We start from the raw sequence: 16,315 nt of genomic DNA, 5'->3' as shown, positions 1-16,315 counted from the left end.
GGTGCAGAGTCCGGCGCGGGTGCGAGGACACCCCGGGGGTCAGAGTCAGGCTGTCCCGTTGGGGAGCCAGCCGGGGCTGCGGTCCTTGTGGGCAGGCAGGGGGGACGCGGGGGGCTCGTCCTCCCGGGGGGACTGATCCGTCTCGGCGTCGGAGGGTTCGCCCGAGCTGCGCCGGCGGTTCTCGGGGCTGTAGAAGAAGGAGAGGGTGCGGAAAGCGGGTGCCATGTGGTCCTTGATGCTCTCCAGGAGCTGGATGAAGGAGGGGCGTTGGCGCGGGTTCTGCTGCCAGCACAGGCACATCAGCTCGTGGCTGCGGGAGAGAGGGCGCCTGCTGGGTTTGGGGGGGTCCCCGGCACCCCACGGCCATCCCAACACTGCAGAGACCAGAGGCCAGGGTGATGGGCTCCGCACCATTTCCCCCCCACACCCCTAGCCTTTACCGCAGCAGGGTGAGGGTTCTGGGGGGGGGGTCTCCCCCCCCACACTCACAGTTTGTCGGGGCAGCTTTCGGGCCGCTCCAGGACGCCGTTGTCCATGACGAAGCGCAGGACCTGCTCGTTGGACATGCCCTGGTAGGGCTGCTCGGCCAGCGTGGCGATCTCCCACAGCACCACGCCGAAGGACCTGCCGGCACGCCGCCGCTCAGCCGGGGGACGTTCCCCAAATCCCCCCGGGCTCCCCCCACCCCAACACCTACCAGACATCGGACTGTGTGTTGAAGATGCCGTCCTTGAGGGCCTCGGGGGACATCCAGCGGACGGGGAGCAGCCCCTTGCCCCCTTTCCGATAATAATCCGTCTCGTAGATATCCCGGGTCATGCCGAAATCTGGTGGAGGAGGAAGAGGAGGAGGAAGGCGTGAGCGCCGGGAGACGCGGGACCGGCAGCAAGCCTGCCCACCGCTGCCCACCCACCTCCAATCTTGACGGTGAAGTCCTCGGACACCATGCAGTTGCGGGCGGCCAGGTCCCGGTGCACAAACTTGTTGGCGTTGAGGTATGCCATGCCGTCGGCGATCTCCCCCGCCATCTGGATCATGTCCTTGAGCGATGGCGGCGGCAGCCCAGGGTTGTTCTGCACCGTGCACAGAGAGTCGGGACCGGGGGGGGGACACGCCGGGACCCCTCCCGGGAACGGGGTGGGCACCCCTTCGTCCATGGGGCACTGCAGCAACGTGGCCAGCCCCTCACCTCGGCATCAGGCCTGAGTGAGCGCAGGTAGCTCTTCAGGTCCCCACGTGTCATCAGCTCCATGATGACCAAAGCTGGCTGGCCCTGGGACACGACGCCAAGCAGACGGACCTGAGGGGACAAGTGGGGTGGCACGTGAGCAGCCGGACCCCTCCGTGTCCCCTCCCTCCCCTCTGGCCGCCCACCTACCACATGGTGGCACTTGAAGGCTTTCATGACGGAGGCCTCATTGAGGAACTCGATGCGTTCCCGCATGGTGGCCAACTCATTGACCGTCTTCAGGGCCACTTTGGTCTCCTCGCCCTCAGTGACCAGCCCCAGCGCCAGCCCCTCGTACACCATCCCGAAGGAGCCCTGCCCCAGCTCCCGGATCACCGTGATCTTCTCCCGCGACACCTCCCACTCATCAGGGATGTACACTGCGGGGCAAGGGGGGACCAACCCATCACCGTCACCATCACCGTCACCATCTCTATCTCCACCCCCATCCCCTTCTCCATTCCCATCTCCATCCCCATCCCATCCCATCCCCATCCTCATCCCATCCCCATCTCCACCCCCATCCCCTTCTCCATTCCCATCTCCATCCCCTTCCCATCCCCATCTCCATCCCCATCCCCATCCCCATCCCCATCCCATCTCCATCTCCCTCTCCATCCCCATCCCCATCCCATCCCATCCCATCCCCATCTCCATCTCCATCTCCATCTCCATCTCCATCTCCATCTCCATCTCCATCTCTGGCTCCATCCCCATCCCCATCCCATCTCCATCTCCATCTCCATCTCCATCTCCATCTCCATCTCCATCTCCATCTCTGGCTCCATCCCCATCCCCATCCCATCTCCATCTCCATCTCCATCTCCATCTCCATCTCCATCTCCATCTCCATCTCTGGCTCCATCCCCATCCCCATCCCATCTCCATCTCCATCTCCATCTCCATCTCCATCTCCATCTCCATCTCCATCTCTGGCTCCATCCCCATCCCCATCCCATCTCCATCTCCATCTCCATCTCCATCTCCATCCCCAACTCCATCTCCATCTCCATCTCCATCTCCCTCCCCCTCTCCCTCTCCCTCCCCATCCCATCCCCAGCTTCATCCCCAGCTCCATCCCCATCCCATCCCCATCCCATCCCATCCCCATCCCCATCTCCATCTTCATCCCACCACCACCCCCATCTCCACCTCCATCCCCATCCCTGCCGGCATGGCCCCAGCAAGGGAAGGAGCAGCAGACCCCACGAGGACGCCCCTGCCCATCCCTACGTACTGTCCGAGGCACTGAAGTACTCGGGGTTGACGGAGGCGTAGAGCGTCCCGCTGGGGTACCCGTCGTTGCTCCTGCGAGGGGCGGGCATCACTCAGAGGATGGGGGGCGAGGGCACGGTGCCACCTCCCCACGACCCTTCCCCAGCCCTGGCTCGGCTGGATCCGCCCCCAGCCCAGCCCTGGGGGTCGCTACCTCTTCTTGTTGTAGAAGAAGATGAAGACGGCGAGGCAGGAGATGAGCACCATGAGGACCACGGGCGTGACGGTGAGCAGGACGTAGAAGCTGCCGGACTCCTCCTCGGCTGCCGGGAGCAGGCGGCCATGGGCCGGGGCCCGGGCACTCATCCCTCCCCACGCGTTGCAGGGACACTTGTCCCACCACCACCACCACCACTGGGCCAGGGAGGGGAAGCCCCCCGCTCCCCAGACCGGCAGCACCCACTGATCCCGGGGTGTCCCCATCCCAGAGCATCCCCCAGTCCCCTAGATCCCGCGGCCCGGCAGCATCCCCTGATCCTCCAGTGTCCTGGGCCAGGAGCATCCCCCGATCCCCAGCATCCCCCAGTTCCCCAGTGCCCTGATCCAGCAGCACCCCCTGACCCCCAGCTCCCCGGCCCCACAGCCCCCCCTTGCTGCCTGCCCCACGGCCGGGGACCCCCCTGTCCCCCGCGGGTACCTGGCCCCAGGATGTAAAACTTGACGAGCCCCGTCCACGAGCCGTTGCCGGCCAGCGAGGTGGCCCGGACCTTGGCCGAGTAGTTCCCCGGCTGGAGCAGAGCCAGGTGTCCCCCCCCGTACTTGGAGTAGCGGTGGCGAGAGACGCAGACGACGGTGGTGACCTCCTGGGGGGGACAATGCGGGGATGGCGAAGGGGGCCTCATCCCCACCCCCCCAAACTGTGGACGAGCCTCGGGGGAGGGAGATGGGATGGGATGGGATGGGATGGGACGGGACGGGACGGGATGGGATGGGATGGGATGGGATGGGACGGACGGGATGGGATGGGATGGGACGGGATGGGATGGGATGGGATGGGGTGGGATGGGATGGGATGGGACGGGATGGGATGGGATGGGGTGGGATGGGATGGGATGGGATGGGATGGGATGGGATAGGATGGGATGGGGTGGGATGGATGGGATGGGGATGGGACAGGACGGGATGGGATGGGATGGATGGGTGGGATGGGATGGGATGGGATGGGATGGGACGGGACGGGATGGGATGGGATGGGATGGGATGGGATGGGATGGGATGGGGTGGGATGGATGGGATGGGGATGGGACGGGACGGGATGGGATGGGATGGATGGGTGGGATGGGATGGGATGGGATGGGACGGGATGGGATGGGATGGGATGGGATGGGATGGGATGGGATGGGATGGGATGGGATGGGATGGGACGGGACGGGATGGGGTGGATGGGATGGGGATGGGATGGGATGGGATGGGATGGGGGGGATGGGATGGATGGGATGGGATGGGACGGGATGGAGATGGGATGGGATGGGGTGGGATGGATGGGATGGGGATGGGACAGGACGGGATGGGATGGGATGGGTGGGATGGGATGGGATGGGATGGGGTGGGATGGGATGGGGATGGGACAGGACAGGATGGGATGGGATGGATGGGATGGGGATGGGATGGGATGGGATGGGACGGGATTGGGACGGGATGGATGGGATGGGATGGGATGGGACGGGATGGGATGGGATGGATGGGATGGGGATGGGATGGGATGGGACGGGACGGGATGGGATGGGGATGGGACGGGACGGGATGGGACGGGATGGGTGCTGTGCCCCCGTAACCAGACCTGGCAGGGCCGGGCAGGGGGTGCCACGGGGGGGTCCTCACCTCGCTCTCACGGCTGTACTTAATCTCGTACTTGAGGATGAGCCCGTTGGGGTTCCTGGGCTCTTCCCAGCGCAGCAGGACACTGTTCTTGCCGGCCGGCTCCCACGTGACGTTGCCGGGAATGTTGTCAGCTTGCACTGGAGAGGGGGACGGAGGGGGTCAGCTCCTGGGGCATCACCCAGGCCCCGACCCGCTGCCAATCCCCCATCTCGAAGGCGCCAGGACCCCAGAGCATTCCAGCGTCGCCGAGGCAGGAGGAGGCTGCCGGGACGTACGCTCGGGCATGGTCCTGGCGAAGACGAAGGTGGCGGCGCTGCAGCCCACGGTGTGCGCGGCATGGTTGCAGGCGTGGATGTCGATGCGGTACTCGGTGAAGTGCCGCAGCCGCGACAGCACCGCCCGGTCGCGTACCACCTTGTCCTCGAAGATCTGGAAGTCGGGTTTGGGCTCGCCCCCGGCGCGGCTTGGGGCCGGCGGCTCCGCCGAGGAGACGTTGGCCGGGGATGTGACGGCCACCACGTCCCTGCGCCTCTTCGGGGTCCTGCGGGAGATGGGGACAGGAGGCGGTGGGGAGCCAGGATGCCTGGGTTGTCCCCCAAAATCGAGCAGAGGAGGGGATACCCTCCAGGCTTCTGTGGTCCCCGCTCACCTCTGCGGGTTCTTGTTGATGGATGTCACCTTCCAGGGTGGCCTGAGACAGAGGGAAATCGGTTAAAGGATCTGCCAGGAGCAGCCACCGGACCCCCACCCGGGGCAGACCCACGCACCCAGCCTGGGGGTCCTCCCCCGACATGGGCACCCCCCCCGGACAGCACCTGGGGATGATGATGGAGTTGTGGAGGAAGTTCTCGAACTTCTTCTGGAAGGACTCAGTTTCGCCCTCCATGCGGAGCTGCCTGTCGGCGGGGCGACAGGGGCAGCACCGCTCCTCGGCGTCCTGCTCCACCTCGGGGCCGTCCCCGTCCCCGAAGCGGGTGTCCGCGCTGCTGGTGGGCAGCTTCAGACCTGCGGGCAGAGACGGGCAGGGCTGGCAGCGCTGCCGGAGCCCGGCTTGGTGGGAGCATCTTCATCCCACCAGTGTCCCCGGCTGCTGCGTTCAACCTGCCTGCACTGCCCTGCCTGCCCTGCCTGCCCTGCCTGCCCTCACCTTTGTGGCAGTAGTCGTTGACGTAGAGCTCCATGTCCTCGGCCAGCTGCTGCCACAGCACCAGGTAGTAGGTGATGTTGCCGTTGCGTTGCGTGGGTGGCTTCCAACGCACCACGATGTGGGAGGAGGAGTTGGACATGGAGATGACATCCCGGGGCACCGTCGGGGCTGGGTGGACAACGGGGGTGTCAGTCCATCTTTGGGGGGCCACCACGGGCATCCTCGGCCCCCTCCCCAGCCCCTTACCTGCCGGCATGGTGCGGATATAGACCACCTCGCTCTGCGCCCCGTAGTTGCGTCCTTCCTCGGCGGTGGTGAGGGTGATGGCGCGGACGAAGATGGCGTATTGGGTCCAGGGGCGGAGGTTGAGCAGGGCCACCCCCGGCGCCTGCTCGCTGCTGAGCGGCAGCTCCACGTCCAGCACGTTCCAACTCTGCGCCCCACAAGCGTCCTGCCCCACGTACTCTGACACGTTCTGGAAGGGTCTGCCCCACACCAGGCATCGGGGAGGGTCCCGGGACCCCTCTGAGATCCCCCCGCCGAGGTCCAGCAGCCCACCAGCGCGCAAGGACGCCATGGGCTGGGGTCCCCAAGCCCTCCGCGATGGGGACAAATGGGGGACGGGGACCACTTACGACTCCTTGTAGTAAACGATGAAGCTGAGGAGGTCCCGGTACTCGGGGGGCCGGTACCGCTCCCACTTGAGGAAGATGCGGTCGGACTCGGTGACATTGGAGATGAAGCGCAGGGTCTGGGTCTTGCCTGTGGAGGGGTGGCAGGGTTCGGGCCGGGGGTCGCGGCACTGCCAGGTGTCCCCGTCCCCGTACTCACAGGACGCCCGGTCCCCGTTGGTGCGGGGGTTGATCTCCGCCTTGTTCTGCCGCCCCTTGGTGCCCGTCACCTCCTCCATGCGGTAGATCTCAGCCAGGCACAGCTTGGGGTTGAAGGCGAAGTACATCTTGCCCACGGGGATGGAGAGGACATGGTGGCTCCAGTCCCAGAGCTGCTGCAGGTTCTGGTTGTCCAGGACGTACAGGGTGTAATTCCTGGAGGAGGAGACAGGGACGGAGGCAGTGGGCACGGGCACCCCCAAAGCCACGTGCGTCCCCCAAACCCACACCCCGTTCCTCACCCGTCCACCATGGAGTCACCACGGATCAGCTTGAGGTTCTTGAAGAAGGACAAGGAGACAAGGGCGAAGGAGTGCTTGATCTTCAGGAAGCCCGTGATGGTCTCGATGAGCCCCAGGCTGCTCTGCAGCTCCGAGGCCAGGTTATCTGGGGACAAGCCATGGCCGTGAGCTCGGGGAGGTGGGCATCCCCCCATTAATTCACCCTGCAAGGGAAAAGACCCCCCCTCCTTCACCCCCCGCACCCCGCGGCAGCTCTCCCACCCGGGGCTGGTTGCGGGGGGCCGGATCCAGCACTCACAGCCCCGGCGGATGTTCACAATGAGGTTGCCCTCGACGAGGGTGCAGCCCCCCAGCTCCTGCGCCGCCCGCGTCGAATCGATGGTCTTGGTGCCCACCTTGCACTCCTTGGGGCACAGCCCCTCGCACTTGTGGCAGAAGATGCTGCGGGGAGGAGGACGGGGACAGGACGTCAGCCGGGCACCATGCCACCGCTGTGCCCGTGCCGGGGGCGACCGGGGACCCCCTGACCTGCTCTCGTTCCTGGTGTAGCCCGAGGGACACTCAGAGAGGCACTGCCGCTGGTGGATGACGAACTTGGAGGCGTCACGGGGGTTGTCGGAGACCTTGCGGAGGCTGGCGCAGTACTCGGCGGTGACGCAGCGCCAGCCCTCGTACTCGTAGGTGCGGGGCGGGCAGGAGGGCAGGCAGTGCCCGTTGAAGTGGAAGTGGCGGCAGGCGACGCAGGCTCGGTTGTCGCGGGGTCGCCCGCAACCCCCCAAGCACTCGGCGTGGCAGCACTCGCCCGCTGCCGTACACGCCGAGCCCACGCCGCATGGGCACACTGCGGGGAGAGAGCCGGCGTGGTGGGCGAGGAGGGTCCTCCGGGAGCAGATCGCCCGGTCCCGGGGTAGCACAGCGGGGCAGGGGTCCGGGGTTTGCTCGGGGGGGAGAGGGAAGAGGTGGGAAGGGCTGGGGGGGGCTGCTGGCACCCTCCGGCTCTGGGGGGCAAGGGGAGAGGGGTGGAGGGATGGAGGGAGTGATGCAGGAATGGAGGGAGGGATGGAGGGAGGGATGGAGGGATGGAGGGATGCAAGAACAGATGGAGGGATGCAGGGATGAAGAGGATGGAGGGATGCAGGGATGGATGGAGGGATGCAGGGATGAAGAGGATGGAGGGATGCAGAGATGAAGAGGATGGAGGGATGCAGGCATGAAGGGATGCAGGGATGAAGCGATGGAGGGAGGGATGGAAGGAGGGATGCAGGGATGAAGAGGATGGAGGGATGGATGGAAGGAGGGATGCAGGCATGGAGGGATGCAGGGATGAAGAGGATGGAGGGATGCAGGCATGGACAGAAGGACACAAGGCTGAAGTGATGGAGGGATGCAGGGATGGAGGGAGGGATGCACGGCGGGATGAAGGGCTAGCTGGATGGATGAAGGGAGGGATGGAGGGATGCGGGGACAGACGGAGGGATGCGGCAACGGGTGGAGGAATGGAGGGATGGCCAAGGCGTGAGTGGATGGACGGACGGGTGGGTCGACGGGTGGATGAAGGGCTGCCCGGATAGACGGCAGGACAGACAGATGGATGGGGTGAGGCTCAGCCCCTGCCGAGCCCCAGCTGCCCAGCGCAGCCGGTGCCGGGGCAGCGGCCGAGGTTACAGCCCCGATAAGGATCTGTGTTTATAGTACATATTTCATTACCAGGTCTCCTGTTTACAGCAAACGAGCCCGTATTTACCTCGCCGCCGGGAAAACACGGCAGCCGGGAGCCGGCCTCTCCTCCGGAGGATGATACAGCGCGGATCCGGTTACCCCCGCCACGCTGCCAGCGCGGCACGCTCCCGGCGGCAGGGGAGCCACAGCCACGTGCCGGGGCCTGCCGTCCCCTTGCGGCTCCACCAGCCTTCCCCAGTGCCCTCCCAGTTTACCCCACAGCCGCCACAGCGCAAACCGGCACCATCCCGGCAAAGCGGCCGGCACGATCAAGCCCCACGCCGCCGGCACCCACCTTTCTGGCAGTAGCTGGATGTCCAGCAGCGATAATCGAGCTGCCCATTGACACTGGTCTGCGCACACGGCTTCTCCACGTCCAGGATGCCCGGGCAGACGTCGGCGCACTCTTCGGCCAACTTATTGCCGACGATGTAGGTGTTGTCCACGGCGTCGGGCAGCAGCAGCCCCCAGTCGATGGTGGAGAGGTGGCAAAGCTCCTGGTTGCGCTCGATGCGGACCGAGCCGCGCAGGACGTGGCCCAGGCTGTGCAGCCCCACGTCCCGCAGATGCGGCATCTCGAAGATGACCAAGGCGTAGCTGAAGAAGAGGTTGGTGCCGCGGATGACGGAGAGGTTGGGGAAGAGATCCCGCAGGCTCTCCAGCCCGTAGACGCGGAAAAGGAGCAGGTACTCGGTGATCATGAGCAGGCGAGGGAAGCTGAGCCCCCGAAAGTCCTCGGCGCCCGTGGTGAACATCAGCAGGATCTGCAGGTTGCCCTCGATGATGGAGCAGTTCTCCAGCTTCTGGAGCTGGGAGACGTCGTTGCGGATGTCCATGCTGCCGCAGACTGGGGTGGCGAGAGGGGGGGACCCCGTGGGCAGCGGGGATGGGGCAGCTGCCCCCCTCACCGCCACCAAGGGACCCCCCCAGCTGCACCCCATCGCTGGGGCTGCAGCGATGCTTGGGGCGGGGGGGGGGGGGGTGATATCCCAGCCCTGCCTGTCAAATGTCACTGCAATTGGTTTGGGCGGCCGGGGAGAAGCGAGCGGCTCTGCCAGGCAGCCGACGCGCCACGGCTCTCCGGGGCACGACGCGTCCGTCAGCGCGGCAAGCGGTGATGCTAACGAGGTCTGGCTGCCCGGGCGGCCGTCTCACCCCGTCTCAGCCCCGGGAGCACGTTCCAGCCCCGCTGCCCTCCCCGGGGGGACAGGGGGGGGTGTCCGGCTGGGGGTGCAGAGGGCTGGCCCCCTTCCCCGAGCTGTGGGGCAGCCATGGGGGGCTCATGGCATCCTCCCCACCGCCGGCGCGTGGTTCCCCAGGGGGCCGGCAGCTCCCATGAGGTCATTCCCATTAAATCCCCGGCACGGTGCCCAGGTGGCTAACGGGGCACGCGGGGCTACCACGGGCACCCAGGCGACACAGCCCCAGCGGTGGGTTTGCCGTCCCAGGGCTTTTCCGCTCGGATTCCCCCCAAACCCTGGCAGGGAGCGGGAGCATCCGGGCCAGCATGGGGCCAAGCATCTCCCGCTTCCCGGTCCCGGTGGGGATGTAAGAGCCAGGACGAGCCAGCGGCTTCCCACCGGCAACATCCCCAGCCTGAAACCCAACGCCAAGTTATGGTGGAAAGAAGCTGCCGAGATGCCGGCGAGGGATTTACTGTAAACACCCGGAGTAAACCCAGCGGGCTCAGCGCGTACCCTAAACACCAGGCAACGCCGGCACCCCGGCTCGGCCGCCCGTGCCGCGCAGACCCAGCCGGCCGGCACACGGCACACGGCTCGCTGGCGCGGTCCGGGTCCCGGTGGGGGTCCGGGTGCGTGGTTCACCTCTGGTCTATCTGCAGCCAGCCTGGGCCTGCGGCTCGTGGCCGTATCCTCGTGAACGCGTGCCCAGCGGCGTTTTTCCCCTCTCGGGGTCACTCATTGACCGCAGGCACCGCGGCCTTGGCAGCTGCCCGTGGCGGCAGGATCACGCAGGCGGACGCGTGGCCCTCGCCCCCAGCCCCACACTGGGGCTCGGCCATTTGCAGGGGGCTGGTGCTGGCCAGGGGGAACCCTGGGTCCCCCGTCCCCCCGGTGAGGACACGAGGGTCCCCTCCATCCTCCCACGGGACCGAGGGACCGGCCGCAGGCGCAGCACCGGCCCCGAGGGTGACAGCCCCTGCTGCCACCGCCACCCTCCCTGACCTTGGCAAAGTCACCCCGTCCCTCCACCGTGCGAGGGGACTCCCCTGTGTCCCTGGGGGGACAGAGAGGGGACAGCAGGGGTCCCAGGCGGGAGCAGACACAGCGAGGCGTGTCCCCCGGGCAGCTCTCGGATGCTGGGACGCTTCACCCCCCTCCCTCCGTCGCTCCCACCCCACCCCCCCAGCACACCCCCTCGGTGCTTGGGGAAACTGAGGCACGGGGCAGCCGGAAGAGGGGAAGGCAGGACAGACCGACAGACGCTGAACCCAACCCTCCTGGTGTCCCCAGCCCCGGCCAGCCAGCAGAGCTGAGAGCCACGGCTGAGAGCCGGGACCCACAGCCGCCCCCTCCCCGCCGTGCTGCCCCCTCCCCAGCCATTTTCCATCCCAGCAGCAGCAGTGGGAGCAGCGGTGCCAGCCCCGGCTCCCGCCCAGCTACGATTTTCCACCATCCCGGCTCCCAGCGGGGCCGAGCGATCGATGCCCCTGGCTCCGGCCGAGCCCCCCGCCACATCCCATCAGCGGGGGGGTCCCAGGCTCTGCCCCCCTGCCCTAGACAAGGGGGGCTGCAGCAGACGGGGGTGCTGCCGTGGGGGGAAACTGAGGCAGGGAGCACCAAAAGAGCTTTGCCTCGGGGTTCGCCTCCTCTTGCAAACCCCCATGCACGGGCATCACCATGCAGCCCCCCCCCCCCAAGCAAGCACCCCCCCCTCCCTTTCCAGGCACTTACTTTCAGAGGGGGCCCACACGGGGGGCAGCGGGAGGGGACCGAGGACCAGCAGCATCACCCCCAGCAGCAAAGCACCCAGCGCCCTCGGCCCCATCCCCGAGCGGGACCCCCGGGGTCCCGTCCCCGTCCCGCCTCGGGTGCTGCTGCACCGTGTCCGGTCCCGCACGCCGTGTCCGGCCGGCACTCCCCGCCAACACCCGCGGCACGCCGGGATAGGGGTGGCCCCCGCGGCCCTCCCGCAGACACCGTGGCCCCTTCACTTTTGTTTTCGGCTGCCGCACACAAAATATTTAGCCTGACAACTGTCAGGGCCAGGGCCAGGGCTTGTTTGGGAAATAGAGAGGGGGAAAACAGGGTGGCCCCCCCGCACCGGAGCGGGCCGGGAAGGAAGGGCTGCCTCCTGCCTCAGTTTCCCCAGTTGGAGCAGGAGGATCCAGGTTGCTCTGGCGTGGGGATGCCAGGAAAGCAGCCGAGCACCGACGGACGCCCCCCCGGAGCGGCACAGAGGGGACGACTCAAGGGTCACCCCCTCTATCGCAGGGTGGATCTGGGGTGCCAGGACCCCGCATCCCCTGGGGTCCCCGTGCCCCAGCAGCCCTGCAGCGAGGAGGAGGAGTGGGAGGAAGCTGCGGGCACTCGGCACCAGCCGGTGCAGACGCAGGAGAGGAGGATGGATTGGGGGGGGCGGGGGGAGACATTTATTTCTAGCACTAGGGATGGGCATGGGCGAGGGTCCCAGCCGTGGGGCAGCCCCAGCCCCACTGCAGCAGAGACCTGGGGGGCAGGAGTGGGGGGCCGCTGCTCCGGTGACCCTCCAGCACCTTGGAACTGGGAGCACTGGGGCCGGACAGTGCTCCTGCCCCCTGTGGATGGGGAGCCGGGGGGGACCCCCAGGGCTCCTCTCATGGGATGGCCCCTCTTGGGGGGGGTCCCCTCTTCTTTTTGGGGGGGCTCAGGAGCTGCTGCTTCTCCGCCGGTGCAGCAGCATCATGGGGTGGCTGCTCTCCTCCTCCTGGTCGCTCTCACAGCAGCGCTGGGGGCACAGGGGGGTTGGAGGGTGGGGAGAAGACCCCTCCCCAGGAGAGGAACTCCCCTAGGAGAGAAGACCCCCTCAGAGGAGAGGACCCCCCCCCCTTAGGGGACAGGGCACCCCAGGTGGGGACAGCCCCCATTGCACAGCCACTGCGCAGCACCTCCCCTCCATTTGGGGGGGGGGCAGGCCCCCCAAATCCCTTCTCCCCCCACCCCAGCCCATGCCGGGGTGGGGTCTGGGGGGTCCTGGCCGCTCACCAGCTTCTCGTCCTCCTTCCTCAGGCCGCAGAGCAGCCGCATGCGGCAGAGCCGGTGGCAGGCAGACACCATGTTGTAGGAGAGCTGGGGGGCAGGAGGGTGGGGGTCCGAGGGGGTCGCTCCCCTCCTCTGCCCCCACCACCACCCCAGCCCTACGTCCCCCCCCCACGCAGACCCCCGAGACGCAGCCAGCCCCGGGATGGAGCACGGCCCGAGCTCCCCCGGGGACCCCGTGGGTGGTGGGACCCTGCTGCTGGGTGCTCCCCACCCCAGCCCAGGGCCGGGACCCCCCTCACCTTCCACTTCCTCCGAGCGTTGAACTTGCGGAAGTTCGGCATGTTGATGGAGGACAGTCTCCGTTTCGCCGCCTGCTTCTGGCTCAGGGGCTGCCGGGGGCGAGGAGACGGCATCGTCACCATGCCCCCACCCTGCTCCTGGGGGGGCAGCGTCCACCCCCCCCCCCCCCATCGCTCTCACCTTGATCCAGGGATGGACCAGGCACTCGGTCGCCGTCATGCGGTGCCTGCAGCACAGAGGGATGCGGCGGCGGGGGGCGGTGGGGGTCCCGGCCCCACATATCCACCATGGGGATGGGGATGGAGATGGAGATAGGGATGGGGGTGGAGATGGAGATGGAGGTGGAGATGGAGATGGGGATGGGATGGGATGGGGATGGGGATGGGATGAGGATGGGGATGGGGATGGAGATGGAGATGGAGGTGGAGATGGAGATGGGGATGGGATGGGATGGGATGGGATGGGGATGGGGATGGGATGGGGATGGGGATGGGGATGGAGATGGAGATGGGATGGGATGGGGATGGGGATGGGGATGGGGATGGAGATGGGGATGGGGAGGGGGATGGAGATGGGGACTCACCCTGGCTCCTTCACCAGCAGGTGCCCGATGAAGTCCTTGGCCATCTCAGAGGTCTGGCTGAAGCAGCTCTCCTCGAACTCGTAGGCACCAGCCACGATATTGGAGAGGGTTTCGGCGTCCGTGTCACCCTGGAAGGGGGACAAGCCGCTGAGCCTGCAGGAACACAACAGAACCGCTGAGTGCCGGGACAGCACCGGCTTGGCCGCCCCAGCGCCGAGGCTCGGCCACATCATGGTGTCCCCATGCCTCAGTTTCCCCCGGCCGCAGAGAGCATCGCCCCATACTCACAGGATATAGGTGATGACCCCGATGCTCCTGAAAGACAGAGGTGGGGGTCAGGTGCTGCCCTCCCCAGGGTCCCCCCCAAGCCCCGCGGCACCCAGGGGGACCCCTACCCACCCCCCGGCTCAGCCCGTCGCCCTCGGGTCCCCGCTCCTCACCACATGTCGGTCGAGGTGCTCAGCGGCTCGTAATTGATCACTTCGGGAGCTGGGGGCGAACGCAGAGTTGGGGGGGGGGACATTAGAGGGGACAGCGCTGTCCCGGCCACCTCCCTCCCTGCACACTGGGGGGTCCCCTCCCCACACCGGGGGTCCCTTCGCCGCATCCCCGCAGAGCATCGCAGCTGCACCCCACAGAGCAGGGCTGTTCGGGGACCCCCCGGGGACACCCTGGGGACCCCCCGGGGACCCGCCAGCCCCATACCGATGTACTGCGGGGTCCCGCAGAGGCTCTTGAAGGTGATGCCGTCCTCCAGGCGCTGGGCCAGCCCGAAGTCGATGATCTTGATCCGGGGCTTGGGGACGTCCTTCTCCCGCAGCATGATGTTCTCGGGCTGCGGGGATGAGGCCGGGCACAGCGGGGTGACGGGGGGCGCCGGGCTTTGCCGGTGGGCACTGGGATGGGTGACGGGTGGGAAGCCGGGCAGGATGCGGCCAGGGCTCTGGAGATGCCCGGGGAGGGGGATGCAGCCCCTGGGGGAGTGAGGATGGGGGGTCCCCACAGGCACCTTGAGGTCGAAGTGGGCGATGCGGCGGGCGTGCAGGTACTCCACCGCGCGCAGGATCTGTCCCAGGAACTCGATGGCCTCCTCCTCCGACAGCATCTCCTTCTCCGCGATGAAGTCGAAGAGCTCCCCGCCGCTGATCCTGCTCGGGGCGAAGATGGGGTGAGCTCGGCCACCTCCAAAACGCGGCACAAAAAGGGGGTCCGCCCGCCCCGGGACCCTCACTCACAGCTCCAGGACGAGAACCATCTCGGCTCTGCTGGCAAAGAGGTCGTGGAGCCGCATGATGCCGGGGTGGTCGAGCTGGCGGAGGATGGCGACCTCCCGCTCCACCTGCGCCCGCTCCAGCCCCAGGCGGCTGCCCCGGCATCGCTGCATCTTCACAAATTTGGCGGCGTAGAAGGTGCCGGTGCTGCGCTCGCGGCATCGCTTCACCACGCCGAAGTGTCCGCTGCGGTGAGAAGCTGGGCTGGGGCACGGCCGGGGGCTGCTCCCCGCACCGGCGGGGGGACAACCCAGGGGTCCGGCTGCCTCCGGGGACCCCGTGCAGGCAGGACCCCTGCCTGCACCCCACTCACCTGCCCAGCTTCTCCAGCAGCTCGTACAGGTCCTCCACGTTGCCCGTGCCGAGGGCAGCCGCCAGCCCCTCGCTCCCCGCAGCCCCCGCGGGGCCGGCCATATTCTGCCGGGACGCACCAGGACCCGGCTCAGCCGCCTGCCCGGGGCGCGGTGACGTGCCGGGCCTGCCCCGTGCAGGGACCCCCATCCCATGGAGAGCACCGCAACCCCCCCAGCGCGCACTAGAGGGGATTCTCCGGTGTCTAATACCAGGGCTGAGCTCGGGCCCTGGCTGGCTCTCCCGCTTCGCACAAAATTCTCCGGCACGTGGAAACCCGGAGACCTTCGCCGCTTGGTCGGGGTGGGCAGGAGCTGCTCAGGGGGCTCGGAAATCGGGCAGGGGCAGGCAGGGAGGTGGGGTCACACCAGCCCCCGTGCCCCTCGCTGAATTGAGGGGTGCAAAATGCAGAGAAAAACTCGCATTGCTGGTTTGTTTTGTTTTGTTTTTTTTTTAAGGGAGATTAATAGTGGAAAAAAACATTTCTGTGAGCTCATCTGTCAGAGTCTCGCCTGGTCGTCCCCCGCAGCCCCCGGGCAGGAGACCCCCCCCACACGCAGCCCCACATCTCAGCCCCTTGGCCGTGGCTCACCCGGGTGCTGTCAGCGGTGGCCCCCTGCCCTCCCCCCCGGCCAGGACCCCGGCCCGGCCCCCCTCGGCCATCACTGCAAAGACAAGAAGGCACAGGGTGAGGGGAGAGGGGCTTTGGGGGGACAGTGGGGCCCCATGGGGGGCTCTGCTTTGCCAGTGCCCTGCCTGCACCCTGTGGTCCTGGCAGAGTCCCCCCAACTCATTACACTGATGGGCAGGACCCACTAAGCAGGGGGTCTGGCTCTCATCCCCAGCAGCTCCAAGCCACGAGCCAGCCTCTTTCGGCTGCCGGCTCACGCGGCAGCAGGAAAACACCGGGGCCTGACCCCCCCCGTGCCTCAGTTTCCCCAGCTGTAAGATGGGGCTAGCGATGCTCCAGCGGTCGGGGCAGCTGGGACAGCGGCTTTGCAGGGATGTGGTAAAGGGGGGACGCGGGCTCTGAGCCCCGGTCTTGGGGCCACCTCGATGTCTCCGGTGCTGCGTCCCCAGGAACGGGAGGTTTCCCGGGCTGCGCGGTTCAAGGCCACCAGGAAAGGGACAAGGACGGCGATGCTGGCGAGAGGTGGGGTCCTTCCCGCAGGAAAAACCAGCTCGATAAGGGAGCACGAGACCCCGAGATGTCGATCCCTCCCAACCGCCTGGCCTGGCTTTATCTCAGCGGAAAGGATGGCGGGGCCGGATCCTGCACGGGCGCC

The 16,315-nt window shown here is 67.2% G+C and overlaps 2 protein-coding genes across 3 annotated transcripts; both read right to left on the bottom strand.

The window, feature by feature from the left end:
* Window positions 1–45: 45 nt before the first annotated feature.
* INSRR (insulin receptor related receptor) lies at window positions 46–11,331 on the bottom strand. Its single transcript, XM_072846573.1, has 22 exons — window positions 11,238–11,331; window positions 8,618–9,169; window positions 7,132–7,444; window positions 6,902–7,044; window positions 6,604–6,748; window positions 6,303–6,517; window positions 6,107–6,233; window positions 5,718–5,956; window positions 5,472–5,639; window positions 5,140–5,329; window positions 4,974–5,015; window positions 4,600–4,865; window positions 4,325–4,461; window positions 3,141–3,306; window positions 2,658–2,766; window positions 2,466–2,536; window positions 1,379–1,608; window positions 1,190–1,300; window positions 914–1,073; window positions 698–827; window positions 490–624; window positions 46–310 (listed from the first exon to the last, which is right to left on the bottom strand). The coding sequence occupies exons 1-22, from the start codon at window positions 11,329–11,331 to the stop codon at window positions 46–48; spliced, it is 4,008 nt and encodes a 1,335-aa protein (XP_072702674.1).
* A 740-nt stretch (window positions 11,332–12,071) lies between these two features.
* LOC140644081 (death-associated protein kinase 2-like) lies at window positions 12,072–14,862 on the bottom strand. 2 transcript variants are annotated; one of them, XM_072846574.1, is made up of 10 exons: window positions 14,643–14,862; window positions 14,417–14,555; window positions 14,113–14,242; window positions 13,848–13,896; window positions 13,696–13,722; window positions 13,408–13,560; window positions 13,005–13,050; window positions 12,824–12,913; window positions 12,528–12,611; window positions 12,072–12,270 (listed from the first exon to the last, which is right to left on the bottom strand). In XM_072846574.1, the coding sequence occupies exons 1-10, from the start codon at window positions 14,789–14,791 to the stop codon at window positions 12,190–12,192; spliced, it is 948 nt and encodes a 315-aa protein (XP_072702675.1). In that variant the 5' UTR covers window positions 14,792–14,862; the 3' UTR covers window positions 12,072–12,189. The 2 variants fall into 2 exon arrangements, with proteins under 2 accessions (XP_072702675.1, XP_072702676.1); XM_072846575.1 differs by lacking the exon at window positions 12,528–12,611 and having other exon boundaries at window positions 12,072–12,330.
* Between the last annotated feature and the right edge of the window lie 1,453 nt (window positions 14,863–16,315).

This window comes from Ciconia boyciana, chromosome 26 (assembly GCF_034638445.1).
Source record: "Ciconia boyciana chromosome 26, ASM3463844v1, whole genome shotgun sequence".
In the NCBI taxonomy this organism is placed as follows: domain Eukaryota; kingdom Metazoa; phylum Chordata; class Aves; order Ciconiiformes; family Ciconiidae; genus Ciconia; species Ciconia boyciana.
Note: the sequence above shows the minus strand (reverse complement) of the source record. Positions and strands in the feature narration are given on the sequence as shown.